This window comes from Equus przewalskii, chromosome X (genome assembly GCF_037783145.1).
Source record: "Equus przewalskii isolate Varuska chromosome X, EquPr2, whole genome shotgun sequence".
Taxonomy (NCBI): Eukaryota; Metazoa; Chordata; class Mammalia; order Perissodactyla; family Equidae; genus Equus; species Equus przewalskii.
In genome coordinates this window covers 10,024,021-10,051,710 of record NC_091863.1, presented here as the reverse complement: position 1 = coordinate 10,051,710, position 27,690 = coordinate 10,024,021, and the positions used below count along the sequence as shown (strand labels likewise).

The following is a 27,690-nucleotide window of genomic DNA, read 5'->3' as shown; positions in this document are numbered from 1 at the left end:
CTAGTCTTAATATATATATTTCTACTACAATATGTATGATTTACTATGTCCACCCTGAGAACAATCATATATTTTCAATTGGTTTTCCTTTAAAGAAAATATTCTGCATGGCATTTGATAGTCACATGCGAGCTGGATTAATTACTGCTATAAAAACTATATAACTGACTATTACTCATGCAAAAAGAAAAATTGTGAAATGTAATTAGAAACTTAAGCGATTGATGGACTCTCAAAAAATTCCTAATGTTGATAAATAAAATCTGGTTATTAATGAAGAAATACAGCATATTTAAATTTTAAGTTTTTCAAATACTCACATTGTTCTTGTTTTCTTAAAACTTCTGCATATGAAACTTTTGGACAATTATAGACAAGATAAAGAGAGTGAAAACAGGGAAAACACCAAGCATGAACCCTAATGTAAACTATGAACTTCAGGTGATAATGAGGTGACAATGTAGGTTCATCGATTGTAAAAATGTACATAGTAAAAAATGTTGATAGTGAGGGAGGCTGCACAGGCGTCGGGGCACGGAATATATGGGAAGTCTCCCCTTCTGCTCAGTTTTGCTGTGAACCTAAACTGCTCTAAAAAAAAAAATAAGTATTAAAAGAGAGAAAGTTTGCTATTATCTGCCTATAATGAAATATGACTAATATGTTCAGTGGTAATGGTGGCAAAATATAGTTAAAATAATTAGAAAAGTGGTAAAACATGTTTTAATATTGGAGAACTCCACAGATTTTTAAAAATTATGTATTCCTCCCTTCTCTTAAGTGATCACAGAGAAGAGAAATATCTGAAGAGACTGTTGCATAGTAAAAAGAGCACATTTTAGAGATCTAGAGTTACTGCCCTGCATTGTCACAAATCATGTGACCTTGAGCAACTCAAGCAATGTCTTGGAGCTAGAATTGCTCTTACATTCCACGCAGTCTACTAAGACTTAGAACTGCCATTTACGTTGAATGTAATGCCTCCTCATCTGTATTACAGATGACGCCTGCAGTGTGGCTGCACAGCGCCAGGCTCACAACAGACATTCAACGTAAATAGCAGTTCTAAGTCTTAGTAGACTGCGTGGAATGTAAGAGCAATTCTAGCTCCAAGAAACTTAGTGATTCTACACATCACAATTTTACAAAAGACTAATCAAGATTCCAAGAAATTGATAACAATATCAAATTTAGTACTCCTTTGTTACATTATATAACAAATATATGATGTGAATTCAAAGATGAACCAGAAATGGACCTAGCTAGTGAAGGAGCACTCAGCTATTATGCAGTACTTTATTATCTGAGGAAGATGCCATTAATAGAAAATTCAGAAAGAGAAAAGGAAAGACTTTACCTGTTCTTTTGCCAAACCACTTTCCGGAAAGAAAACAGAAAGTGAATACTCATAGCCACATCTCCGTAAGTGATCTACCACTAGAGAGTTAGAAGCACCTACTAAGAGGGTGCTCCCTTCCACTGAAATGGACTGGGGCTTCAGTTCTCCACTCAGTACAGGGTGCATCAATTCGTGAATGAGCTGGTTTCTGAGTTGCGTCTAGCTCAAAAACAAAGAAAAATGAAACAAGAGGGAAAAAATTTTCAGCAGGATTGTTTCACTGGAGATACACAGATCTGTCACATGAATTATAATCCTTCCTTTAATTTCCAGAATGGTTCTAGATTCATGGCCAAAAGTAAGGAATCTTCCCCTGCACACTTTGTGTTACCCTGTGAGACAAACAGACCAGTGAGTTCTGGACAAAGCAGCCTGCTTTCACCAGCTTCGAAGTGAACTAGTGGTTAGCCAGAACACATGCAGACTCTAACTTGACTTCCCTAGGAGCCCACTTCAGCAGTTTTTGATTAGAATATTAAGTATAGGAGAAAATTCTACTTCATCACCTCTCTGTGGATTGTTGGAGGATACGAAAATAATACAGGGTTAAACCAGTTTATTGGGCATATTGATCAAAATAAAACTGGGTTCCCAAAAGGAAATAACATATGCAAGAGAGAAATCGGTAAACCCAAAGCAGGCTCATTAAGATGCACTTTCACATATAGTGTTTACATCTCAAGACACTGTGAAATACAATAATTTTCTCACATTTTATAAATGAGGAAATTTAGGTTCTAGATGGGTAATTTTCTCAAGGTTATAATACTAACATTATTATTCACTTGGATTTTAAGAAAATCCCCTAAATTAATCAGACTACTGGATATTTGTTCTAATCTATTTTGCATATTATCTGGAAACATACAATTGGGCTGAGCGGAAGAGCACACTGCCTAGATTCACAGGGCTCAGCAGTAAAAACTATCTACTGAATTCGTACCTAATAGAATACAAGCAAGAAACAAATGGTGTTCTTGCTATACCTCTTCCTTCTATCCTTTAGCTAGAGAGTAGAACAGTATATAATCACTAGTATAGAACAGGACTTATTCTACATCTAAAATCCTATAGTAAAAAAGGCATTTACACTGAACAGAACACACATCCTCTGCCTCATCTAATACAGTTCAGTAACTAAAATAATAAAACAAGAAAAGAGAAACTACAGCATTCTCCACCAGTAAAATTTAGAGGCGGTTTCATTAGATTTGTAATATACTAAAGAAGGAGATCCAGCTTAATTAATAAAAGGATTGATGGTGTCTTACAAACAAGTACTGAAAGAGGATAACATTTAAATGAATGATACAAGCAGGGTGAAAGAAAAGTAAGAGTAGAAAAAAAAATGAAACACAGATAAATTCCCAATTTGACAAACCAAAAAGCATGCCATCTAGCACTTGCTAGAAGGAACTACAAAACTGGCTGGGGGCTTTCCAGCAGCCAATGTAAAGAGGGAAATCCATTCAGAATTAAAGTTTGCAATGTCCCTAAGAATGAAATAAATACAATGACTGTGCAGGAAGGGGAAGTAGAAGAGAACAGACTTGTGGATCCTCAGCACATCTCTTTAAGAAATAGACAGATTGAACAGATGCAAAATAAGGAAAAAGAAGATCTGATAAACTTCATTATAGACATCTATATGAATTTGTACTTAACCATGAATACAAATTCTTTTTAAACACCCGAATAGAATGTGAATTAGGCCACTAAAAAACTCAGTGAATTTTAAAAATTAGAACTCACCCAGGCCACAGTCATTGGACCAAGAAAGTAAAACTTAGCTGTGATTGAGAAAGCAAAAATCTGCCTTGCCATTGATCAGGCTGGAATAACAGAAACTGAATAGCCAGCTGTAAGCAGGAAACACTCTCCTGAGGAGACACCGCATCTGTAGAGTGAACGACTAGCATAATGCTAATACTCAAGCCAAACAAGGATAGCTCAAAAGGATAATGATTAGTGGATATCAATTGTGACTACAGATATGAAGTAAAACATTATCAAATCTAATTCAGAAGCACAGGGGGAAAAAAAATGCCATGACCAAGAATTCAAGGACCATTCCACATGACAAAGTATATTAATGTGTTACACACTACAATTAATTCCAGGTGGGTTAAAGAGTTAACTGTAAAAAAAAAATGAAGCCTTTTAAAAAACAATGAAAAGTGAATATTCATGCTTTTAGTGAAAAAGACTTTACTGAGAATAATCACCAAAAAAATAATCAATAGATTTGACCATATAAAAATGTAACATCATATTTTTAAAGCCAAATTAAAGGTAAACACTGAGATAAAGTATTGCCACAAAAATGGAAAAAAGATTAATAGTTTCTATTTGAAGAGTTCTTATACATTAATAAGAAAACACTAACACCCTAGAAAAAAATGGGCAAGGAACAAGAACTGCCAATCCACAGATAACATACAAATGGCCAGAAAATATGTGCGACCTCATTAATAATCAAAGGAATGAATACTAATATAAGGGTTTTCCAATTTTAGAGTGGTTTTAAGAATGTCATGACAATAATATTGGAGTGAGACAAGCATTCTCAAACTGCTGGTGGAATATAAACTCTTACAGTCTTTCTAGAACAAAACACATACACCAAGAGCCTTAAAAATGCTTATGCCCTTTGATTCAGTAATGCCACTTAACCTATCCTAGGCAAAAGAAGGAGAACCACAATGGAAGGAATGTGTAGACCAGGGTATAAATACTCAACAAGAGGGGACTGCTACCTAAATCACCCATACATCCAAACATGAGCCTGGTGCCGCTGAATATGAGGATTTCAAGAAACTTTTAAGGACATAAGAAAATTCCCACAATATTAAGAAGGATACATACATACACACACACACATTATGCCAATTAGTGGTTGTACTAGAGATGACTTTTCTCCTCTATGCTTTTCCACATTTTTCAGATGAGTCTGAAGTGGTTTTTTTTAAGTTACAAAAACAATGGGGGAGAGAGAAGAAAATCATCAAGCTCACTTTTCCTTAATATCTCATTTTTAAGTGTAAAATATACTTTTGAAATGTATATAGTAATGCAAACACGTTAGAACTAATCCTACTCCTTGCTGTTAGTTCATATAGAAAGGGTACTAATAAATACTTGCTGCCAAAATTAAATATTCATACCTTTCAATCTATTTTAAAGAAGAAAGCTCTCATTCCCCAAACTATTCTATGGTAAGCAGCACACTGAATGTTTTCTATATGGTGTCAATGTCCTTCATTCCAACGTATTACAAAAGCACTTACTAATTCAGGAACCTGTAAACCAGACTTATAAAACAAATCTAACCTTACTAAAAGGTGTTCATTTTATAAAGTCACCCGCTCCTATCTTAATGTCGGCTCAATAAAATCTACATTGGAATATGCTCTCTTAAGAGAGCCCAAACTCTAAACCACTTGAGACTACTGTTCCAGGATAGAGTTATACATGAACACAAACATGTAATTCACCAATACAATTTATGTATCATACTATTTTTAAAACCCAAAACCTGGATGGATTTAAAACGTGGACTACCTGTTACAGGTTATTACAGGTAACACTTATAAAAGTTATATAACAGATAAGCCTAAAACTGATACCTTGAGTGTGTCCAGTATACCCCGATCCTTAAATGTCTGGTACAGCTTTTTGCGCAGCTCATCTTGACTCAACACGTCAGATTTGGGGTGCATGATGGACTGGAAAAGAAAACGGTTACGGGTTAACTGGCGGGCCGAGGGGACGCGAGCTTCTGAAAACAGACCAGTGGCCTCCAGGGAAGCCCCAACGGTCGCAGCGGGGAAACGAGCTTTAATGAAAACAAACAAGAGGCTCCATTTCCGCCCGTCGCCGAGGGGGCGCGGTGTATACACCTGAGCCACCAGGTGTGTCTGTTCCTCCTGCCTCCCCAGCCCGCCCCGCCCGGCCCGAGGTAACGAGCCAGCCGGGGCCCGAGGTAACGAGCCAGCCGGGGCCGCAGGCCCAGGACGGGTGAAGCCCTGCCTCTGTCCCGGAGGATCGGGAGGGACAAGGGGGCTGAACGCTCCGTCTTTGCTCTCCGAACTAGGAACTCTGGCAGAGATACGCACTTCCTTTCTCGGCGGTTCTGAGGGGTGGGCAGGGTAGTGGTCCACGCACGACTCTCCCCGGCGGCTGGAGGGCGGAGACAGAGAAATGGGAGGCATCACTCCGAATTCACACGGCTCCCAGCCGATCCCGCCCCTTCGCGAGGCCTACCAAACCAAGCCGCCCAACGTTGGAGAGCTACTGCGCATGCGCCAGGCTGCGGCTCCCTCCTGCCGGAAGCTCCGCCCACGTATCGCGAGAGTGCAACCGCAGAGTCTCGCGAGGACTGCTCCGGGTGTCCCGACTGAAGCCGCGGAGCGCGGGACTGTGCAGTGGGAACTGGTGGGGCGTTTCCGTTGTTGGCGTCTGGCTGGAGGTAGGGGATGGAGCGAGGGAGGGGCGGGCGCTCCGGGATTCTGGGGCTCTAGGGGACGTCCCGCGCCCTGTGTGACCAGGTGTTGGCCCTCTCTCCACCATGCCCCAACCTGGGGCAGCCGGGCCGGACCTAGCCAGCCTACACCCCGACCAATCCCCACCGTGTTTCAACCTGCAAACGTCCGTCAGCTCGGGGGCTTTGCTTCCTTTGCCTTTGATGGGTCTTTCACCTAACCTCGGGGTTCTTAACCGCAGCACTATTGCCATTTGGAGCCGGAAAATTCTTCGTTGTGGGCGCTGTCGTATACACTGTAGGATGTTTAGCAGCATCCCTGGTCTCTTACCCACTAAATGCCAGTAGCGCCTTCCCACCAATTCGGACAACCATGAATGTCTCCAGACATTGCTAAATGTCCTCTGGGAGGCAGAATCGCCCCCTGGTTGAAAACAAATGAGCTAAACTTTGAGCACCCACCGTTGTGCGTGCTCTGAGGAAGGGAAAGGTGGGCCAGCTCCCCAAGCTGCTTAAATCTAACTAAAAAGAAATGGAATCAGTCTCTCGAGAAGCAATAACGGAAATATTATAGCCAGAGAATTGGATAGGAATTAAGATGCATTGTAGACTGGGTAGAGTTCAGAAAAAGAGGTGGTTGAAGATGGAAGTTTGCAGGGACATCTCTGTGGAAAAAGTGTGACTTCATCAGGACCTTAATGGGTAGGATTTGGATGGTGGGCAAAAAGAGCATGGGAGGAAGGGGGAGATTTCGCAGAGAAATCAATCAGGACCCTCTCAAGAGCAGTGAGGAATCTGGCCTGACTCCAGAGTCCCGTGCTGTGGATATAAGGTATCTAAGTCGTATGAGGACGGAATTGGGTCAGTGTAAGTTTTGTGCACAGCACTGAAGAGTACAATGAATTTCGACCTCTGACTGAGAAAGGTGTTAATGTATTTAAGAGGCAGCAAGAGTGACAGAACTTCATAGGAGGTGGAGCGCCTGTAGGTTGGTGTTGGGAAATAATTTTTGAGGAGGGGGGAACTTGATTGGACTTTGAAAGATGGGCAAGGTTTGCATGCACAATCAGGGAAGGCATTCCAGGCACGAAGAGAGAAATAACTCTGGGGTGGACACAGTTGGAGTGAGTTGGGGAGAAAAAATAAGTAGACCATCCAACTCTGGCAGAGGTGGAACAATAAGGTTGAGAAAAGACATGCAGAGCAACGTGGGAATAGGTTTTGAATACCTGTACTCCATCCTGTAGATGAGAATCATTACGGCTTTTGAGCAGAATAGTGAAATGATGATGTTAATATGTCGTAAATACTGTTAAATAAAAACCATCTGTGCCTGAAGACCCTCTTACCCCCACCTTTGGTCCCAAAGTTGAATAGAATTAGATAAATGTTCTGCAAAAGCCAGCATAATGTCGCTTAGAGGTGGAGGAATTGCTTATATTAATATGAAAATGTCACGTTAAAGATCAATAATATTCATCCTCCTCCTCATCATTGCAGTAGACACGTCCTGTGCCACACCAGGTTAGTCTTGCAGCCCCAGGTCTATGAAACTGAAGCCACTGCTGTCAGAAGCACAAGGAAATTTTCTAGAAGCTCCTCTGTAGAGGCTGTAAAGAGGTTTGCTATAAAAATGGATAGCTTTGTAACTGGAGTCCATGAAATTTGTCTGCAACTTAAAATTCTTAAGAGTTAGAAAGGACTTCTCAGTTCATTGAGTTCATCCTCCCAGTCTGGCACTAATGGTCTTCCAGCCTCCCCTTATGCACTTCTGGTGACAGGTTGAGGGGAGGGTTAGTCATCTCACGAGGCAACCTGGTGGTTCTTTGTTAGGAAGTTCTCTGTTGCATTGACCCAAATGTCTTTCCTTTGAGACATTCCTTTGAGGTTATGTCATAACCTCAAAGGAGCAGTCCTAGGGCTTGGCCTCTGGAGCAGTTTGGAATAAGTGTCTTATCCAGAGTTGACAAATACTTGGCCGTCACGTAGGCACTGCCCTCTCCTAAACCCATAGCAGACGTGGATAACTGATCACAGTGATCTTTCCCACTGACTGCACTTAGTCTGAGTCTCTCAGAAGCACCAGTTCCTGGTAGTACCAGTTGATTAGAACTGGCTCACAAGAGGAAACCCCTTTTCCATTAGACAGCATATCTTATTTAAAGATAAGATTGTGCTGTCTCTGCTCTCCCACCCCCAAAATATCTTTTCCTCCCTCAGTTTAAACATCCTCAGTTCCTTCAATAGCTCATGTCTTGTTTCCAGAGCATCCCCTAGCCTTTATCCCACCCTCCTCCCAACACACACAGTTCAGTTATTGATCCTTTTAAAATGCGATTCCCAGAACTGAGTTCATTCCCCAGAGGTGATATTAGTGAAGAGGATATCGTCTTCTCTTACTGCAGCCTAGAATGGCATTAGCTTTTCTGACTGCTACATCAGACTGCTGCCTCTTATTGAGCTCGCAGTAAATGATAACTTTGGGGTTCTTGTAGACGAACTGCTTCTTAAACTAGGTTTCCCTCATCCTGTTGTGCAGTTGATTTTTTAAGCACAAGTACAGGACTTTTTTTCACGTCCTCTTGAATTCCGTCTTGTTAATTTCACCTGCTTCCCCTAGCTGGGGAGATCTTTTTGAATCCCGACTTTTGCCTTCCGGTATTAGGTGTTATCTTTGAATGTGCTAAGTTGTCTTCATCACAGTTTTTGATTTAAATGTTGAATTGGATTAGGTTAAGCTAAATCTCAAAGGCTCCCTAGAGACCCCATGCAGTCAGCTGACCTGGAGCACTTTGCTAGTGTTCTTCAGGCAGTGACATTCAAGTCAGCTGTGAGTGTTCCTCTCTGGGAATACCACAGATTCTGTTATCATCCAGGCTGCAGGTCTCCAAGTTTGTTCTTAGATACTAAATTACTTCATAAAGTGACTTAGTCTCCTGTATTTCCCTTTGAAAACGGGAAATGTAGTTTTGGCATGACTTGTTCTCAGTATAACCAGGAGTTCAATGAATGAATAATAACCCACACTATTTTTGTCTAGGGATTCTCATTAAATGAGTTAACGTATAATAAAAGCTTCTAGCATGATGTCTGACCAAAGACAGGCATTTGATACATATTTCTGTTGGCGTTTTAATCTCTTTGAAAGTACCCAGTTATAGACTAGGAGATAAGCCTTTTTGTTTCTAAAAATAGGAATAATGCTTTCCTTTCTCAGATGGTATGGCACTTCTGTTCCTGCGATTTCTCAAATGTCACTGATCAGCAGCTATGCAGTCGCATTTGTTAATCCAAGATGTATGTAATTTGCTGAGACCTAAAGACTTGTATTTATTGAAGTGTCTAGATTTTCTTTTAATAGCCCCATCTTGAAGTTCACAGCCTGCCTACCTTGTTTCTTCCACACTTCCTGTTTGAAAATCCTTCTGAGAAAATTGAAGTTCAGCAGATCTGCGTCCTCTTATTTATGTACCAGGCACTTGAAGCAGTTGACCTTTCTCCCTTGCTTTTTCCTGATTGCAGCCTGAAAAGGCGTTTTTTTCTCTTACTATATTCTCCACATTTCAGCTCATTGGAGGCTTTTACCCTTCTGATGCTGGCCTCACAGATTTCTGGTCCCGTTTTTATGTTCAGTACTAGTTAGCACCCTGCTTCTTACATCACGTACACATCCTCTTTGAGTTCAAGGTAGTCCAAAGCTCCTTGCATCACCACGGTGACTTCTTTGGTTGTCTCTCTCTCAAAAACTGCTCAAGTCACCCTAGCCACCAGAGTCAGCTGCTGTTTTCACCACAGGTGAGAGTCCTGTTCCTTGTCATGGAGAATTTCTTCATAGGTATCTTCATAACTTACAGCAGCTTCTCCTAAAGGTGCTGTTAATCACTTGAACACAGACATTGTCAGTCACTCAGGCCCGAGACCCTCAGTGCTGAAGCTTGCAGAAGGTTCTTTTCCAGGCTGAGGCTAGTTAATCCCGCCATGCCTCTCATTCCAGCAATATCCCACACTGTCCAAACCACAGCCCCCTCCTGGCAGTTCGTTCTGCAAGCGCTGAGCACTTACCATATTCTTGGCTCTGTGTCAGGTGTTGGGGATCCATGCTGGAAAACCCACAGCCCCTGTTCTTTTCCCTGCTGTCATCCCTGTATCAGTCCAAGTAGCTTCACCTTCGCGCACCATTGCCCACCCCTCCACCCCCGCCTCTTTTCCACGTGCTTTGAAACCCCTGTCCCATGGCAAATGAACTCCCTTTGTCCCCAGTCTCTTTATAGGCTGTACCCTCTTCCTTTCTGCTGACACTTCCTTGAGTATTTCCTTTTTTCTTATACCTGCAGGTTTTTCAGCTTTGATGTGTGTTAGTTTCCTACTGCTGCTATAACAAGTTACCAGAAGTTTAGTGGCTTAAAACAACACAGATTTATTATCTTACAGTTCTGTAGCAGAGAAGTCCAGCACTGGTCTCACTGGGCTGAAATCCAGGCATCAGCAGGCCTGCATTCCCTTCTGGAGGCTCTTGGGAAGATTCTGTTTCTTTGTCCTTTCCAGCTTCTAGAGGCTGCCCACTTTTCATTGGCTCGGGGCCCCTTCCTCCAACTTCAGACCCAGCAACATTGCAACTCTGTGACTATCCTTCCATAGTCACAATCCCCCCTTGACTTTCCTCTTGTGCCGCCCTCTTCCACTTTTAAAGACCCTCGTAATTACATTGGGCCCACCTGGGTAGTCCGGGATCATCTCCCCATCTTAAGGTCAGCTGATGAGCAACCTTCGTTCCATCTGCAGCCTTAATGTCCCTTTGCCATGTAAATTAACATTCACAGATTCCAGAGATTCACAGAGATTAGGATGTGGACATCTTGGTGGGGAGCACGGGGGCCATTCTCGCTACCACCACATGTTCAAAATTGACGTGTTCATTTTCATCCCTCTTCCTTCCCTTTCTTACTTCCTTTCTTGGTGAATAGCATCATCATCTTGATAGTCTCCTTGATCACCTCAGTCAGACATTTGGAAACATCCTCGATTCTTCCTCAGTTCCCCAGTTTAATCCATTACTAAATTCTGTGTAGCTACCTCCTCTACACCTTGAAATCTAGTCTTCCTTGGAGATGCTTAAAGGGCCCCTATTTCAGGTGGTGGGAAAATTGAGCAGGCACATACACACGGACATAAACACAGCAGTTGTTTTATTTGTATTATTTATATTACATATTGGAGTTCTAAGTAATACTTGCTTTGTGGGTGGAGGGAAGATGGAAGAGGTCATAGAACTTAAAAAAAAAAGTTTGGAATCATTGATCTAGAGCTGCACTGTCCAGTACAGTAGCCGCTAACCACATGTGGCTATTTGAATTTGAATTAATTAAAATTAAGTAAAAAAATCAGTTCTGCAGACACACTAGCCACATTTCAAATGCTCATTAGCCACCAGAGGCTACCACATCGGACAGCGAAGGTGTAAAACATTTCCATCCTGGCAGAAAGTTCAGTCTGTCGGACAGCACAGAATTCTAGAGTGCGTCTCACTTCTACCCACCACCTAGGTATGGTAAGCCCTCAACTATTGAATGATTGTAGACATCCCCTTCCTGAGACAATGTGGTTATATTCTCCCAAGGTTCCTTTTCTTCCATTTCACCTTTTCCTTGTCAGAACTGAGTCGAGTTATATCCCTTCTTCAGCTGTTTGTGAAATCAGATTATTGGCAGCTCGAGTTCTGCCCAGCTGGCTAGTTTGTGATGTAACTTTTAGGCGGTGTTTCCTTCAGCTCCCTTTCTGTTTATCCTCATGCTGTACTTGCTTAGCACTGTGCTTCTCTGCCAGTCATGGATTTCCACAGAGGGGCGAGCGTGTTGAGGGGGAATGGAGGTTATCTTCCTTGTCCATGTATTGTCTTCTGCAGCTTCTTAAAAGTGTGTGTGGGGAGAAGTAGCTTCCTTAAATTTTTTTCCTGCTGCTGTTTCTTGAATGTAGAAAGTAAGCCCTTCCCTTGGCAAACTCGGGCTATGAAACCCATTCCAACAAGAATTAATGACGTCATTGTTGACTTTGTTAACATTTCAAGCTCCCCTCCCTCTTCCCCTCACTTTCTCTTGAAAATTATTGCCAGTTCTAGTTTTGCTAGCTTTTGTAACATTCCTGCTCGTCTTTATGTAGTTTTACTAGTTGTGCCTTTTTCTCATCTTTCTCCTAAAACAGGGACCATTTTTTTCTGTGAAGGGTCAGATGGTCTCTGTGGCAGTTGCTCATCTCTACTGTTGTTGGGCAGGAGCAACCTTAGACTATGGTTAAAGGATGGATGAGGCCAGATCTGGCCTGCAGGCTGTGGTGTGCCAACCTCGGCCCCAAATAACATTTTACATCCTACTTACTTCATCAGGCCAAAAGAGTCTGCGATCTGCCTTTTCTTCCAGTCATGGCCTTCCAAGTCCAGAGGTAAAAGTGCCAGCTGGGCCCTGATTTCCTTTATGGAACGCTGTGTTCATTAGGAAATCCATTTCAGATTCTGTCCAATTTCGTTGTACGTTCCATGTGAATGAGCAGAAGTCCCAGTGAGGCTCGATGAGCCCTGGGCTCTGACTCGCTTCAGCTGGATGTTCCCTGAGACTGTACACTCCCAGTTCACCAGATTCCCTCCCTCCCCACCTGGAGGCCTTACTGGTCACTGCGTCACTGTGTACACATGCTCTTCCATGTTGTTCTAGATAACATTTACTGAGCACCTCCTGGGGGCCAGACACGGTGCTGGGTGCTCCACACGCATTAGGTTGAGTAATCCTCAGGCTCACCGTAAGGCAGCTGTGTTTGTGATCTCTCTTTCACTGAGGAGGGCACAGACGTGGGGAGATTAAGGACCGTGCCCACCTGTGGTCACGTTGCTAGTAAGTAGCAGAGCTAGACTTGAACCTAGCTTTGTCTAATGCCAAAGACCCTGTGCTAAAAATACATAAATCCATCCGCCCATCTGTCTGTCTCTCCATCCATCCGGATTTTGGTTGTCTGTGCTAAAAACCACAGAATCACTGATTCCACCCCTCCCACTTTCACTTAGTTTTATTACTTTAGCAGACCTATTAACCCTAGTTCCAAGACCTCTTAATGCCTCAGAATGTCTTCCTTTTTGGATTATGATTTCTTCCATCTTTCCTAGAATACAAAACTGTTTCTTCTTTTCTTATCGATGGTGTTTGCAGAGGCCTGTCATAGGCTCTTTGATTTGCAGGGCCTTATTTGTAGCATATATACTTCAGGTAGGGAGAAGACAAATGCAGCATGCAGTCTGTAGATAAATGGTATCATAGCTCTCCTTTGTGTCAGCAACAGGAGGGAGAGTTGTTTTTAGCTTCCTCAGAAGCATCTCTCCTGAAAATTTCTAAGGCAAGCCAATTATTTCCTAGTTAGCTCCTTTATTAATCTTTCCTGGTGTTAGTGCTAATGCTAACTGGTCCAATCCAAGTTTAGCCTGGCTTGCTCTAAATGTTCCAAATTTTCGGATCATGAGAATGTTGTTTTTATGATTTCATATTAGAGGTCTTCCAATTTCCCTATGTAAATATAGTACTGGATTCTACAGGACATATCACAGATATATAATTTGTGTAGTCCAAAAGCCATACATATGGTAGTATCTATCTCTGGTAATATACTGGAAAGCATGCAAGCTTAGTGGCCTCCTCCTCTACAATGTCAACTTTAAGTCAAACATTGAATTCTAGACTTCCTGTTAACTATTTTTGGTTTTCAGTATTGAGTACTAAAAATATGTATTGTTTTCATTTAATTAGGAGCTGTATACTGAAGACAATGTCTGGAAGCTTCTACTTTGTAATTGTTGGCCACCATGATAATCCAGTTTTTGAAATGGAGTTTTTGCCAGCTGGAAAAGCAGAATCCAAAGTGCGTATGAAACCTTAAAAAATTCTGTAGGGATTGTTATGCTGTGGTAATGATAATGGTGAATTGGATTTTAGAACTGGAAGAGATCTGGGCAGATAAGGGAACTAGAATCCACCACAATTAAATGAGGCTTGCCCTGCAGTCCCACAGGGTGATAGAAGCCGGCCTCGGAACGTCGTTTAAATTGTTGATTCATCCTTTAATTCAGCAGACCCTTAACACATACAATCTGATGCTCTATGTCTCTTTCCCCTGATCTTCAGTTCACTGTGTCACCCACTATGAAAAGCTGCTCCTTAAGCACATAAAAACATAGTCCACCTCTAGCGTGTCTGGAATAATAGTCATCACTGCCTTGAAATGTCATGAAAGCCCATTCTGTCCCAGTGAATCACATTTTTCATCAGGACATACAGAGTAGATCCATTGACACCTGGGAGGGTTAAAGGAAACCCTTACACATCCTCTTGCTGCCCCTGAGACTATGGCAGTTTTCAGTGACCTTCTACGGTACCTACCGGCTTGGTGGTGCCCACGTGCTGTCCTCCCCACTGACACCACCCAACTTTCTTGTTGTCAAGAATGGTTCCAGAAAAACAAGCTTGGTTCAAGAACATGTTGCCATTCACAGTAAACAGAGCCATAGGGTCTTGAGATGAGAATGGCTGGGTTTCTTCCCTCTTTCTGTACTAGTCCACATTCCTAATAAATTGCTGACAAGTTATGCTGTGTTTCTCCCAACCTCCAAAAATAAATTTTAATGTCCTTTAAGACAGGAATTGGTTTTTGAAATTAATTGTAATGTGTAATGTCCAGTGTATGATGCTTTTCACCTATTCAGATCTTTCCACTAAAATATCATTAGAAATTTAAGGTATTACCCTACCAGGTGTTGTTGCTACATTATTTTCCCACATTCACATGAGCACGCTGCTCATTACAACTTTGATTTGAGGCAGGTCTGTAGCAATAGTTGCTTTGTGGTATATGGCTACTTACGTATAGTTTCTGTGCACTCCAGTGGCCTTGTGGTAGGCAAAGCAGTGCATATAAAAAATGTGTCGCATGACTTGATCTTAGTTCTTTCTCCTGCTGCCACTCACCTTCTTAAAGCATTTCTACAGTTTTCTCCTAATCTCTCAAGATTCCCCATCAGTGTAAAGTAATGGAAAACGCTGCCGTGAGCCAGACACAAAATATATCCATAAGGATTAAATTAGCTTTGTCATGGTGACGTGAGTGAAGTAAACATGCTTTCGCTGTGTGAGGGATTCCAGGGCAACTGGCAGCCCTCCTCCAGCCCAGTCGCGGGAATGGCCTCCTCAGCAAGGAGGGTGTATTAGTCTCCAAGGGCTGCCGTAACAGTCTACCAAAATATAGGGGGCTTAGAACCTCAGAAATGTATTGTCTCCCAGTCTGGAGGCCGGAAGCCTGAGATCAGGGTGTCAGCAGGGCCGTGCCTTCTCTGAGTGCCCTGGGGAAGGGTCTGTTCCAGGCCATTCTCCTAGCTTGTGGTAGTTTCTTGGCTTCACATGGCGTTCTCCTTGTGTGTGTGTCTGTCTCCAGATTCGCCCTTTTTGTAAATATATCAGTCATATTGGATTAGGGGCCCACTCTAGCATGACCTCATGTTAACGAATTATATCTGCAACGACCCTCTTTCTAAATAAGGCCACATTCTAAGGTACTCGGGGTTAGGACTTCAACACAGGAATTTGGGGGGACATAGTTCAACCCATAACAGAGGTGTTCTTTGAAAAATGCATTTTGAAAGTAAGAATTCCAGAGGAGTAAGACTGCATCCAGGTTGTAAATTCCCTCGCCACATTATGATGGGACATTCCCGCCTTCTCCAGTTAAGTCATTTCAGCCCATAAAAAGGACACTCCCAGTTCTGACAGGACTGTCTCCTGCTGTTGGCACAGGTGACTGCTCACAGCTGGGGCTGAGCATGGCCTCCTGCCACTCCCAGGTCCCCTTGCCATGTAAGTCCATCACACCTGAGAGAGACCTATGCCAAGCCTTGAGAAGTGCCACCTCAGCTGTCTCCGCTGCTCACCAGGTGTCACTGCACTTGAAGCCCCTCTCCTGTCCCTCCCTTGAGGCCTGTGCCAACAGCACCTCTCTGTAGCTCTCCTTCTCCACCCCCTTAACCGCAAACTACCTAAATTACTGTCCTTTATCCATAACCACTTACATATTTTTTCCTGTCTTCTTCTTCTAAAAACATAGGAGCTTCTTGAAAGCAGGATCTACTTTTTTTTCTTTTAACATAGTATTCTTTTTTCACATGCTTACGTGGTTACAGAATTTGGTAACTTCCTTCTTGCAAAATCAAAAAAAAGTCTATATAGTTTCTTGAACACATGTCATTTATTAAGTAATTCGCTATTTCTATTTGTTGAATTTTTAGATACCAAATTAAAAAATAGAATATGATATGAAAACACTGAAGATCTTTTGTAAGTCTCATGACAATAATAAACAAAGTAAAAGCAGAAAGTGTTTCTCCCCCCCCCCAAGAAAACTGTATAGAGTTTACAGAATGAAATGTTGGCGTTCTTGAAGCTGTACGGAAATGTTAATCTGGTGCTGCTCACACTGTCATCTAGGACGATCATCGTCACCTGAACCAGTTCATAGCTCACGCTGCTCTCGACCTCGTAGATGAGAATATGTGGCTGTCGAACAACATGTACTTGAAAACTGTGGACAAGTTCAATGAGTGGTTTGTTTCAGCATTTGTTACTGCAGGTCATATCCTTACCTTTTTAATAAGATACCTAACTAAAGGTTGGGGTAACAAACTAGAACAACATGGGACATAGATGCTAGGCTCTAAGTTTGTGGATTTCAAAGTGTCAGGTAAAAATTGCCATTTACAGGGCTACTTTTATTCTTTTAGGGGGGAAAAAAACACATTTGTTTGACAGATAATTTTAAAACCAAGTCATATATAAAACTAATGTTTATCTGAGTTTACTTTCTTTTGTAGTTATTTTCTAACTTAAAAAGATTACGTTCTCTTTAAAACTAACCTAACTTTGAACCCAGTTTATGTATTCAACTTTTCACTGCATGTGACTCATTGCAACAATATTGTATCAACTGATTGCTTTTCGTTTTTCATTTCTAAGAAGGCTTATACCTTAATTGTTTCACATATGAGATTTATTATGCTTCATGACATAAGGCAAGAAGATGGAATAAAGAACTTCTTTACCGATGTCTATGATTTATACATAAAGGTATGGTATGTTCTATTACTTTTAAAATCTGATTATAAAAAGGGATTCAAACTTTGATAAGAAACTGGCCTGTTTAAGTAACTCCCTTATACTGCACAGTTTCCATCTCAGACTAGCTCCCCACCCCCCATCAGAACTATCCCTGGCAGCTCCCTCAGCAGGCACGTCTTCACCACCAGGGTGACATGTATTTAGGAAAACAGCTCATGGTAGTTATTTTTAAATCAGTTTCATTCTCCCCCTTGTGCATATAGTTGATTTTATTAGGGAACCCTAAAGAGAGAGAAGGGAGCAGTCTACCTAAGGGAAACTGCCTCGTAATTTTAATCTAAAATGTTTTCTACTTTACAAATAAGTTACAATGCAATGAATATAGATCATAAACCAGCAGGAAGTGACTCATATATTATCAAATAGTCACTCAAGGGGAATGGTGCCACCCACATTTCTTGATAATTAGAAAAAAAAATAACAGGACGTCAGCAGTTAAACACCAGTATGTTAGCAGTGCTAACAGCACTATCTTCTTAATAATTTAAATGTTCTGTATCTGGACAAGATTTTTTGCATATCAGCACAGTTAACAATCAGTATTCCTAGTCGGAAGTAGCAAATAAGCATATTTAGCCCTCTGTGATAAGGTGTAAAAATTGGTAACTACTTTCCCCATTAGTGATCCCACTTAATATCAATAATTTTCTCTCACATATGTTATGATACACTCATTACATTACCTGAGAAACTCATCGTTAGCCTTGTGTTAGAGGAAAGTATTAAAAAATTACCACACAACAGTAACTTGCAGTGTGGTATAACTGTTTCTTAACTCTGAGCATAGGGCAGATTTTTAGTTTGTTTTATGTAGCCAAAGGGCCTTACAAATTAATCCATTTATTTATAATGAATATGAGTAGATTAGTATTTCCCACAGGGTGAATCCTGAAAGTTAATTTACCTTACTACATGGGCAACACTTATCATACCCCCAGTAGTTTTGCCACCAGTACTTCTCAAAGCTAAAACACTAAGACAAAAACTTCCTTAAAGGAATGTTACTATTCAACAATGGAACATCCTTCTTGAAACTTAAATGTGGTCTTCAGACTTCTGTTTTGAATGTCTTTGATGATTTCTTTTAATTTAAAACTTCAATTTCCTTTTAGAGACCTATGATTTGTCAACCTTTTTACTTGACAAGCTCACTAATACTTTCTTCTTTCCTAGTTTGCAATGAATCCATTTTATGAACCCAATTCTCCCATTCGATCAAGCGCATTTGACAGAAAAGTTCAGTTTCTTGGGAAGAAGCACCTTTTAAGCTGAATGCAGAAAAATTCGGAAATAAACAATGTCACTGCAATGGGGTATACTCAGGAATGTGTACATTGTAAGTAACTTGATTAAATAGCCTGGAAAAGTTTTACTTGTAGTCTCAGTTTGTCAACCTAATGAAATTCCTTTTATATTTAAACCTAGTACACTCAGTTTCTTACGATTATCAACAGATCAATATTTGCTTGTAAACAGTATTATTTATAAAGAGCTCTTTATAAATAATCTTGAAATATCTTTATTTAAAAATTGAGAGTAAGCTTTTGACTTTCCTCATTCCGATAGCTTGATCTTGATGTAACAATCCAGAACCAAATGTCATTGTCAAGATTTGGTAGGTTTAAGACTAATAGCTTCTGCAGTAGGGAATGAAGTTGATAGCACATCCATGGGCTTATCTATACATCTAGAGATGTTATTATAAAAATGTATAGGCATGGGGCCAGCCCAGTGGCGCAGCGGTTAAGTGTGCACATTCCGCTTCTCAGCGGCTCGGGGTTCGCCGGTTCGGATCCCAGGTGCAGACATGGCACCACTTGGCAAAAAGCCATGCTGTGGTAGGCATCCCATGGATAAGGTAGAGGAGGATGGGCATGGATGTTAGCTCAGGGCCAGTCTTCCTCAGCAAAAAGAGGAGGATTGGCAGTAGTTAGCTCAGGGCTAATCTTCCTCAAAAAAAAAAAAGTATAGGCAGTAGACATGGCACTACCCAAGAAGCCGAAGCAAAACAGCTTTTGCAGCGCCAAATGCCACATGCCTACCCCTGTTAGAGACTGGGAACAGTGATCCTGTAATTCTAGAATTCTGGATCCATGTTTGCAAAGTGGGAGGCCTGGACCAAAGTGACAGGTTCTTATATTTCCTTTCCCTCAGACAGTAAACTAAAGATTAAGTGAACCTGTTGGTAGCTGTACTAGTGAAGTCATAAGGCAATTTTAGAATCATAAAGAACAGCTGGCGTTACGTTAACCTTTGCACTCTTAGCTGTTTGGGCTGTACACCAGAGGGGGTGGGGAGTGGTCTCTTTTGTACTGTTAACAAGTGGAGGGATCTTACTGTAAACTAGGAAATGGCCATTGAAAAGCACGCAATATAACCAGATATTTTCTGCACTAATTGTGAGCACTTGAGGAATTGTGTTCCATTCTGAATAACTTGAGCAAGTAATTCTAAGTTTGGTCTTGTACCCTTGTGTGAAGTTTTTTACCCTATTTATTTGATTTCTTAAATAAAGATGTTTGTCCAAGATTGTGGAAGTTTAATATCGAATTTTTTAAGTGCTGCCCATCCCACCATCACTACTATTTTAGTCCTATTTCCCCTATTGAAAGTCTGCAAGCTAATAGAGCTCTCAACCCATTTTGCAGAACTCAGATCGCCTCAAACTAGGGACCAGAGCTTTAGGAGCAGAAAAAGATGCTCAGCTAGAAATCTAGGAGTAATTTCAGCCATGCCCATTGGAGAGACCCAAACGTATTTATTGTATATAGTTTGCTCCGCCCTCAATGAGCATGTAATGCACAGGGCTGTTTTGCAAGCCAGCCAGGAGCAGCAGCGTGCTGTTTCAGCACGAAGTTGTAGCGGGGAGATGGTTTGGGTCCTGGCTCAGTCCAACAACAGAGGTGCCCTGCAAATAGCAATCCTTTTCTCCAGGCTTGTGAGGGTGAGATGGGAACAAGTAACATAAGCCCTGTGTGAGTATATTACTGTAGTTAAGTACCAAATTACGTGTAGGACTGCATCTCTGAAGGAGCTTGAGGGAAGCCCAGTGATGAGTGTAGGAGTGGGTGGGATCTGAGGTGGGCAGCCCTGGGAAAGCACCAGACACGAAGGTGTGGAACAAAGCAGCACTGAGCGAGCACATGGGTAGGACAGCTGAGAGACAGACCCAGGCCTGGTGTAAGGGGAACACCAGGGGCTGATAAGTAGGAAAGCTCAAGAGCCGGCAAGCTTGCTTAGATCTGGAGGTAGGTGGTGGCACTGGAGGTTCTGCAACACAAGAGCGATGAGGGGCATCACTAGCACCTGGGCGTCAGGCTCCAGGGAGCACACGTATGTCAGCACTCCCAATGTGATCCAACTAAAATGCACGAATCTGGGTTGTCCTCGTTCATTTCCTAGGATGCTTCATTGGTGCCCATGTGTCCGTGTTTGTAGCGACCCTCGATCTCTGCTCTGCCCGTGCTACACTCATGTTCTTTCACTTTTCGGTCACCTCAGCACTTCGTGGCTGACAGTCCAGTGGTGACTTTTCAGAATCCACTGACTGTACACAGGTCTGTTTTCCTACTTAACACTTCACTGCCCCACAAGCCACTAGTACTGTGCAAGAACTGGCGCAACAGTGTCATGATATTAAAGTGATAGCTTATACAAGTTTTCATAGAAATGTAAAACACAAGGTTTTCTTCTAAGATGAGGAACACCTAGGATGTTTTAACCTCAACTAGGGAATTTTTCACAAGTGAGAGGAGGGTGACAAAAACATTAAGTAATCTATTGATGGAACTGTACTTTACCATCTTCCACACAGCACATTGGAACTGCTACGTTGGCTGTCAAATGAACATTTGTCTGTTCTCCGAAGTTCAGTAGTTCGCCTTTTTCTTAACGCTGAACTCTGTCTCAAAGGCTTTACATTCACGCCGACCTGGAAGCACACACGATCACAGAGCCAGCCCCACGCCCTGTGGTGAGGAACAGTACTGTTAACCCTGGGGCCCCTCCTCCCTGAGCTGGGGAGCGCGCACTCAGTACTTCCCTTCACTTGCTTCCTTGGGGCTCTGCAGCTGCTTCTACCACTCCTGCCACCTGCTTTGTTCCCCAACTCTCATTTTTTCCATGTTTCTCACCTTTGTATAAGTAACACTGGCCAATCAAAGCACCTTGTACTTTCTTCAAACAGAAGAATGAGATTTTCAGCTACCTTTTGTTGCTGGCTGAAGAGCTTTTCCATCAGTCAGCTGTAGTTTCTTTGAAGGCTGAAGCTACTTAGGTTCTGTCCCATTTCAGTACCATGTTTGGTCAGTTAGCCCTGTTCACTGGGTCCCTTTAAGTCACAGTGTGAAGCTGGATTACTCTCCCTTCCGTCAGCTTGTCTTTACACACATGAAGACCCGTCCCATTGACCATTTTTTGCTGCCCAGCTCTAGACCTCTTGAATGCCAACTAATCTAATCCCTGAATATTTAGCTGAAAACAGGTTACTGATAAAAAAAAGTTTTAAAAAGCCACTAAGGTATTGTCTATACAAGTATCAAAATTATACATTTTGTAAATACCTACACACATAAATGTTATAGGAGGAAATCTGGACACAGACACAGGGCGGGGGGGGGGGGGGGGCGGGCATGAAGAGGAAAGGTCATCTGCAAGCCATGGAGAGAGGCATCAGGAAAAACTAAACCTTCCAACACCTTGATCTGGGACTTCAAGACTTCAGAACTGTGAGAATGCATGCTCCGCTTCAGCAGCCCAGGGTTTTGCCAGTTCGGATCCTGGGCGCAGACATGGCACCGCTCATTAGGCCATGTTGAGGCAGTGTCCCACATGCCACAACTAGAAGGACCCACAAATAAAATATACAACTATGTACTGGGGGGATTTGGGGAGAAAAAATCAGAAAAAAAAATTCCCATTGCTTAAGCCACCCAGTCTGCATTTTGTTATGGCAGCCCTAGTGAACTAACATACTATGCTTTCCTTATGTACTAAATATTTAGATGGATACCCAAGAAACACACATGGCTGTCTCCAGGAAGAGGAACTGGGTGGCAAGGGTAGAGATATTTGTCCCTGTGCCTTATGATTTTGAACCCCATGACTTTATCATCTATTCAAAAAATGAACAAAAAATTTACTCCTAATACCTATTGCTGACCAAGGTGTGGAAAACACTTTCATAAACTACTGCTAGATGTCTATCAACAGAAAATGGTTTGAATAAATTGTTAGACGTCCATACAGCTGATAAATGAGGTAGGTCTACTATAATGGAAATACGTCCAGATATTTAAGAGAAAAGGGCACGTCAAAAAACAATGGGCACACTTTTGACTTAAAAAGACAAAGCAAGTCCCCTAGAGAAAAAACAAAGAAAGAATATACAATATACACCCATTTGTTAACGATGGATTCCTATTTGTTTTCTGAATGGAGGATTAGCTTTTCTGGGGGGATGATGATTATAAATAATAAAAACTACATCTCTTTCTAACCTGCGACTATGAAGAGATTTAATGTCCCCAAATTCAAAAGGTTAAAATGTTTTGCTTATAGCCAAATTGTCTGTTACGTTAGGAAACTAGACTTTCGAAGTTTAGCTTACTGTAATGATATTCTTTTCCAGTGGTTCCCAATAAGGGGCCAGGGAGAGAAATATATCAATCTAGCTTTTCAAAATATACCCCTCCCACATAACCCCCCAAGCATGTCCTCTGATCACCCACCGCTCCACAGTCGAGGGGCCTGTCCTGTCCTAACACACGGTCAAGTTGGTTTGCCTCTATAGGATGGATCAGCGAGAGTGGCCCAGCACATGAACTCTACCCATGGAAGACTGGAATTTGCTTTATCAGCAAGTCTGGTCATTGCAGGATGACAAAACTCTCTTTGACAGCAAATCACTAAACAATGTTCAGTGGTCGAAAAGACACTAAATACATGACCAAATACACGTCTTCATTAGTCCTCACACAAAGTACAGTCCTCAGTATTTCCTCCAAGAATGATAAAGCTGGCTGCTGGGGGGGGGGGGGGGCACACGTGTGGCACACAAATGACAAGTGATGACCAGTGAGTTCAACTCTGACATGTAGAATGAAAGCGTGAACATGTAAATAATTTTAAAGAAAATGAAGTAATCAAAGAACTGCAGTGCAAAGCATTAGATTTTAATCTTTAATATCTAACATTATTGCTTTAGGTAATTTTTTCCCTGGCCCAGGAATAGAATGCTAATTACATAAAAATATACACATATAAAAAGTAGTTCTCCATTTTCCCGGGAAAAAGACAATAACTTTTGCAATATTCAAGTGTTCTGTTTTAATTATAATTAAAGTCTTGGTCATGTCATTAGCTCTGTAACTTACATTTTAAATTAAACGTTATTAGACAACCGTTACAAATTATAAATGTAAGGTGCCATTATTGAGTAAATAGAATCTTCCGTGAGTGGATGCGTCCCTTCTCCCACCCGCTAATGAAGCAGCAATATGGTTAGTTTAATGTTATGAGTACAGGAGCCATTGCTGCAAACACTAACTCTCTTGTCCACCCTGTGTTTATTTGTGTATATGTGTGAGTTGGTGAGGACGCATGGGCAACCTCTCTAATGATCAACAGCAAGATGAGCTAGGCTTGGGCTTCCGGTGCAGGCTGACCGTGTCTGTCTGAATCAAGTGATCTGACCTATCCTCAGTAGCAAGCACTCTTCGGACCGCTTCCTCAAAGGCCGCTGCGACATTCGTGGCATCTTTTGCACTTGTTTCAAAGTAAGGATAGTCGCCGTTGTCCCTGCACCAGGCTTGGGCTTCTTCTGTAGACACTTGCCGTTCACTTATGTCAATCTTGTTCCCCAAAATCACAAAAGGAAAGCTTTCGGGCTCTTTCACATCTGCATAATATATGAATTCTTTCTTCCAGTTACTTAAGTTCTGGAAGCTTTGAGAATCATCGACACTAAAAGTAAGCAGGCAACAGTCAGAGCCTCTGTAAAATGGCGTCCTCAGGCTTCTGAATCGCTCTTGACCTGCAGTGTCCCAAATCTGCATGGTAACAAAATGTCCATCCACCTCCAAATCTTTATTTAAAAACTCCACACCTATTGTATGGAAGAGCTGGGTATCAAACTTATTAGTCACATATCTGTTCATTAGAGAACTCTTCCCAACTCCACCATCTCCAAGGAGGATTACTTTAAAAAGCGATGATTTCCCTGCCATTATTAATCTCAAGATCTTTGACTTCAGAACCCTGTAAAATAAAAAGGTACCGTTACATTCCTTTGGACCTGTACATCGCTCTACGTGATTCTGTGAATATCAGCGTTTAAGAGAAATAAAACACAGAGCCCCAATTCCTTTCTGCACAGGGAATACCTAATAGCAAGAGCTACTGTGCTCACTTACTGAGCACTCAACCGTGCGCCAGGCACTACCCTACTGTTACTCCCTAAGACAGCTGGTAAGGGCTCACTCTTCTCCTTCCTCGGGTCACAGCTGACTGAAGCTGGCATTCAAGCCCAAGTCTGACCCCGAACACCCTGCTCTCAAACGTTCCTCTCTATTCACAATAAGCCCTGCCACCATTTGTTAGAGATGCAGTAGAAGACCAAAGTAGGCCAGTTTCTGTAACAACTTCAAACAGCCCTTTGGTGGCACAGCGACCGTGTTTACTGATGGCTTTCCTCTCATGCCAGGGGTTTTCTCCATGATCCCCACTTTCTCTCCTCCAAAGCTATCACCATAGGAGCTGGTAACCAGGAAACCAGATACAGAAGCTGACTGATCTGGCTGTAAACAAAAAGAAGCCAACCACTGAATAAATGGACTGTATTCTCTTCATTAGGAACACTATTTTGAGCATGTAAAATTAATGTCAGCAGCAATGGCATTTTTAATATAATAACATAATCTAGCATGTTCTACCCACAAGACTCACTTGGGCAGCTCAAACTCTTTAACAAATCTGAGCTTGTGCTGTTACTTGTGTGTTTTGAGGGGGAATGAAATAAACCTTAAACAAACATGGGGTTTTTGAGGGGAAGCAGGATTTAAAACTTGTCTACACTACAGGCAACGCCTGTGCGGGGTGGGATTTCAGATGCCTGGTTACAGACGGCTACTTCTAAGTGCTAGGGGCAGCAGTGTTTCCATTTAAGGCTTCTATTTTAATTCTTTATTATGGAAAATTTCAAACATACACAAAATTTCTGAATGATGAGAGTAATACAATGAAACCACATGGACCCTAAACCTAGCTTCCCCAATTACAAACTTACGGAAAATCTGGTTTCCTCTCTAACTCCCCATTTTCCTTCTCCCCAGTTATTTTCATTTAATCTGTAAATATTTCGGTATTAAATGGCTTTTAAGTATAGTGACATTTATAAAAGAAGACAACCTTTAAAGTAGCAGTCTAACAGAATTTCCTACAACGATGGAGATGTCCTCCATCTGTACTCACCAGCCACATTTGGTTATTGAGCACTTAACGTGTACTGGAGGAAGTGAGGAACTGAATTTTAAATTTTATTTAACTAATTTAAATAGCCACATTTAAAGAGCCCATAGCTGTATTAGACAGCACAGCTCTAGAGCAAAATGGTAATTAACGTGAAGGCAGATACTGTGAATCCCTCACTGGGAAGGTAATAAAGACATGAAAAAATAATTGTGCTGACTAGGATGAATTGCAAAATCACTGCAGCAAACATCAGCTGGCTATCTCCTGGTTATATGCAAAACTGACCCAGTATACTGTAATTGAACACTTCCTGTCATGTGTAGGAATTCTGCATTTCCAACTACATGCTACACTATTCTGGTAAAACCTGTAGCAACTTGTCCGTAACTCTTACTGGCTCTTTTAAATTACTACCAAAGTAATTACTGCCATAATTAATATAATTTAAATTGTCCAACAAAAGTGTGAGGCAATCAAAGGACACACCTCTTGGAGACTTTTTTGACTTCCAATGGATCACTCTTCCCCATACCCAGACTAAATTAATCTTAGAGAGGAAACTGAAACAATCTCAAGCCCCTTAATTTCCTCACAGAGGTAACAATGTGCTAAATCAGTTGCTTTAATTTTTTGCTATCTTGCTTAAACAACTTCAAATTATAGAAAAAAGAGTAACAAAACCAAAAAAGCACACCAACTATTGTGACACAGGGGAAGCATCTGTCTAATGCTCCCTCCTGACCATTCCTCAGTGGTTCTCTAGAGTCAGGTCTAAGCCCAACTCCTAAGGCAGAATACCCGGCCCCGCTGCCCATTCTCGGCTTTCGTCCTTTGGAAATGCAGTCAGGTGGAAGTGAAATTCAATTCTACTTGCTCAGCTCACGCCTCCTCCCTTGCCTTTGCCCTGGCACACGCTGCTGCCTCTGCTGGTGATGCCACCCGCCTTCACCTAACTCACTGCTGGGCCCTCAGGACGGCTCAGCTCGCTCATCACCAGCACTGGGAACCTTCCCCAGCAGCCCCCAGCCCAAGGTTGCTCCTCTCACAGAATTTTTAAGATACATAAACACAAAAGTTCCGTGCTGTGTCATGAGGGTGTAACAGATGTGCCTAATTCCAGTCTATCATATATCCCAGTATTTTGATAAGTCTCTAACTGCCTTAACTGGACAAAGCTGTATTGGACAGCACTGAATTGTCAGGTTCTTTATATCAAATTATAAAGCAGATTACGCAGTCTAACAACCTCCACCCAGATGACTGGTTGCACACATCTACCAAATTAAGTTTTAGAAATTCCTCAGGATTTGTCACATAATCTTATCAGGACACTTTGATAGTTCCTTTCTTCTTTCATAGTAATGTGGAATATCCTAATTTGTGCCATTATTCTGATCAAACAAATTTGAGGTATGCTAGACCCATACACCAGGAAACAGGGTACAATATTTTACATTTCACATCTATAATTCGGGGCCTCTGAGACATCCTATTTGGGAGTATGTTGGCATTTGCTAAAAACTAATAAACACACAAACATTTCTTTGATTCTAACTGCAGAGTTGGCTATAAACCTATATGGTGATATGGGTAATTATACAAACCATCTTATTTCCCACTGAATCTAACAAAAGCTAGCTTCATGCAATCTAAACACTAACATAACCATAATTAGCTTATGGATATTAAAAATGTTTCCTTTTTCTTATCTCAAAACGGCAAAACCCTTTGAAACTTCTTTAGTGTAAGCTGAATGAATAAAGGTATCCTACCATGTTATTTTCAGAACTTACCTTCAAATGCAATGTGAAGTCTTTTATACTCTGCAGTCTGCAATGACTGCCCAAAGGCAAAAATGTTCACCAAGGTTAAAATATGACTTTAGCAATTCAGCTAAATTCTACAAAGAAATCTGTGTAAGAAAAGCACACTCCATAGGTCATAAATCTTACCTTAATTATTCAGTTCAAGCATCATCATTATCTGGAAAGAAAAAATTAGAAAGCTCACCTTAGCCAATGTATATTGAATTTGTTTTTATAATTTTAATAGTAAAAACAAGAATTAAAAGGTGAAAGAAATATCTGACTTCTATTAGCAGCTAGATTCTTAATTTAAAAGGAAAACTATACCTGAAAGCTGTCCAT

General features: G+C 41.5%; 3 protein-coding genes across 14 annotated transcripts in view; 1 reads left to right on the top strand and 2 right to left on the bottom strand.

Moving 5' to 3' along the window:
• The window catches only part of OFD1 (OFD1 centriole and centriolar satellite protein), a 46,822-nt gene extending 41,173 nt beyond the window's left edge, over positions 1-5,649 (bottom strand). For 3 of the 9 annotated variants that reach the window (XR_011535796.1, XM_070603706.1, XM_070603714.1), the window contains exons 1-3: positions 5,299-5,610; positions 5,026-5,124; positions 1,358-1,558 (exon numbers count right to left, since the gene is read on the bottom strand). Coding sequence is in view for 8 of the 9 variants with exons in the window: in XM_070603706.1 (XP_070459807.1) it covers positions 1,358-1,558; positions 5,026-5,124; positions 5,299-5,610 (612 nt within the window). In the remaining variant the exon portion in view is untranslated. Of the gene's footprint in view, positions 1-1,357; positions 1,559-5,025 lie in introns of all 9 variants that reach the window. The other 6 variants (XM_070603708.1, XM_070603712.1, XM_070603711.1 and 3 more) reach the window with 4 other exon arrangements.
• Positions 5,650-5,713: 64 nt separating this feature from the next.
• Positions 5,714-18,443, top strand: TRAPPC2 (trafficking protein particle complex subunit 2). Of its 2 annotated transcripts, none has more exons than XM_008510429.2 (5): positions 5,714-5,867; positions 13,664-13,775; positions 16,388-16,532; positions 16,938-17,023; positions 18,248-18,443. In XM_008510429.2, exons 2-5 carry the CDS (start codon positions 13,683-13,685, stop codon positions 18,344-18,346), a joined length of 423 nt encoding a protein of 140 aa, XP_008508651.1. In that variant the 5' UTR covers positions 5,714-5,867; positions 13,664-13,682; the 3' UTR covers positions 18,347-18,443. The 2 variants fall into 2 exon arrangements, with proteins under 2 accessions (XP_008508651.1, XP_070459826.1); XM_070603725.1 differs by having other exon boundaries at positions 16,388-16,536; positions 16,942-17,023.
• A 4,783-nt stretch (positions 18,444-23,226) lies between these two features.
• RAB9A (RAB9A, member RAS oncogene family) overlaps positions 23,227-27,690 on the bottom strand; it is a 29,273-nt gene continuing 24,809 nt past the window's right edge. For all 3 annotated transcript variants that reach the window (XM_070603722.1, XM_070603721.1, XM_070603723.1), the window contains 2 exons: positions 27,496-27,526; positions 23,227-24,331 (listed from right to left, as the gene is read on the bottom strand). In XM_070603722.1, the coding sequence (XP_070459823.1) occupies positions 23,695-24,300 (606 nt within the window). In that variant the 5' untranslated portion in view covers positions 24,301-24,331; positions 27,496-27,526 and the 3' untranslated portion in view covers positions 23,227-23,694. The remainder of the gene's footprint in view (positions 24,332-27,495; positions 27,527-27,690) is intronic.

Excerpts from the sequence above, each read along its gene's own strand:
- TRAPPC2 (XM_008510429.2), top strand. The coding sequence starts at position 13,683 with ATGTCTGGAAGCTTCTACTTTGTAATTGTTGGCCACCATGATAATCCA. Across the intron at positions 16,533-16,937 it reads AGCATTTGTTACTGCAGGTC|ATATGAGATTTATTATGCTT; the intron begins ATATCCTTACCT and ends TAATTGTTTCAC. Across the intron at positions 17,024-18,247 it reads TCTATGATTTATACATAAAG|TTTGCAATGAATCCATTTTA; the intron begins GTATGGTATGTT and ends CTTCTTTCCTAG.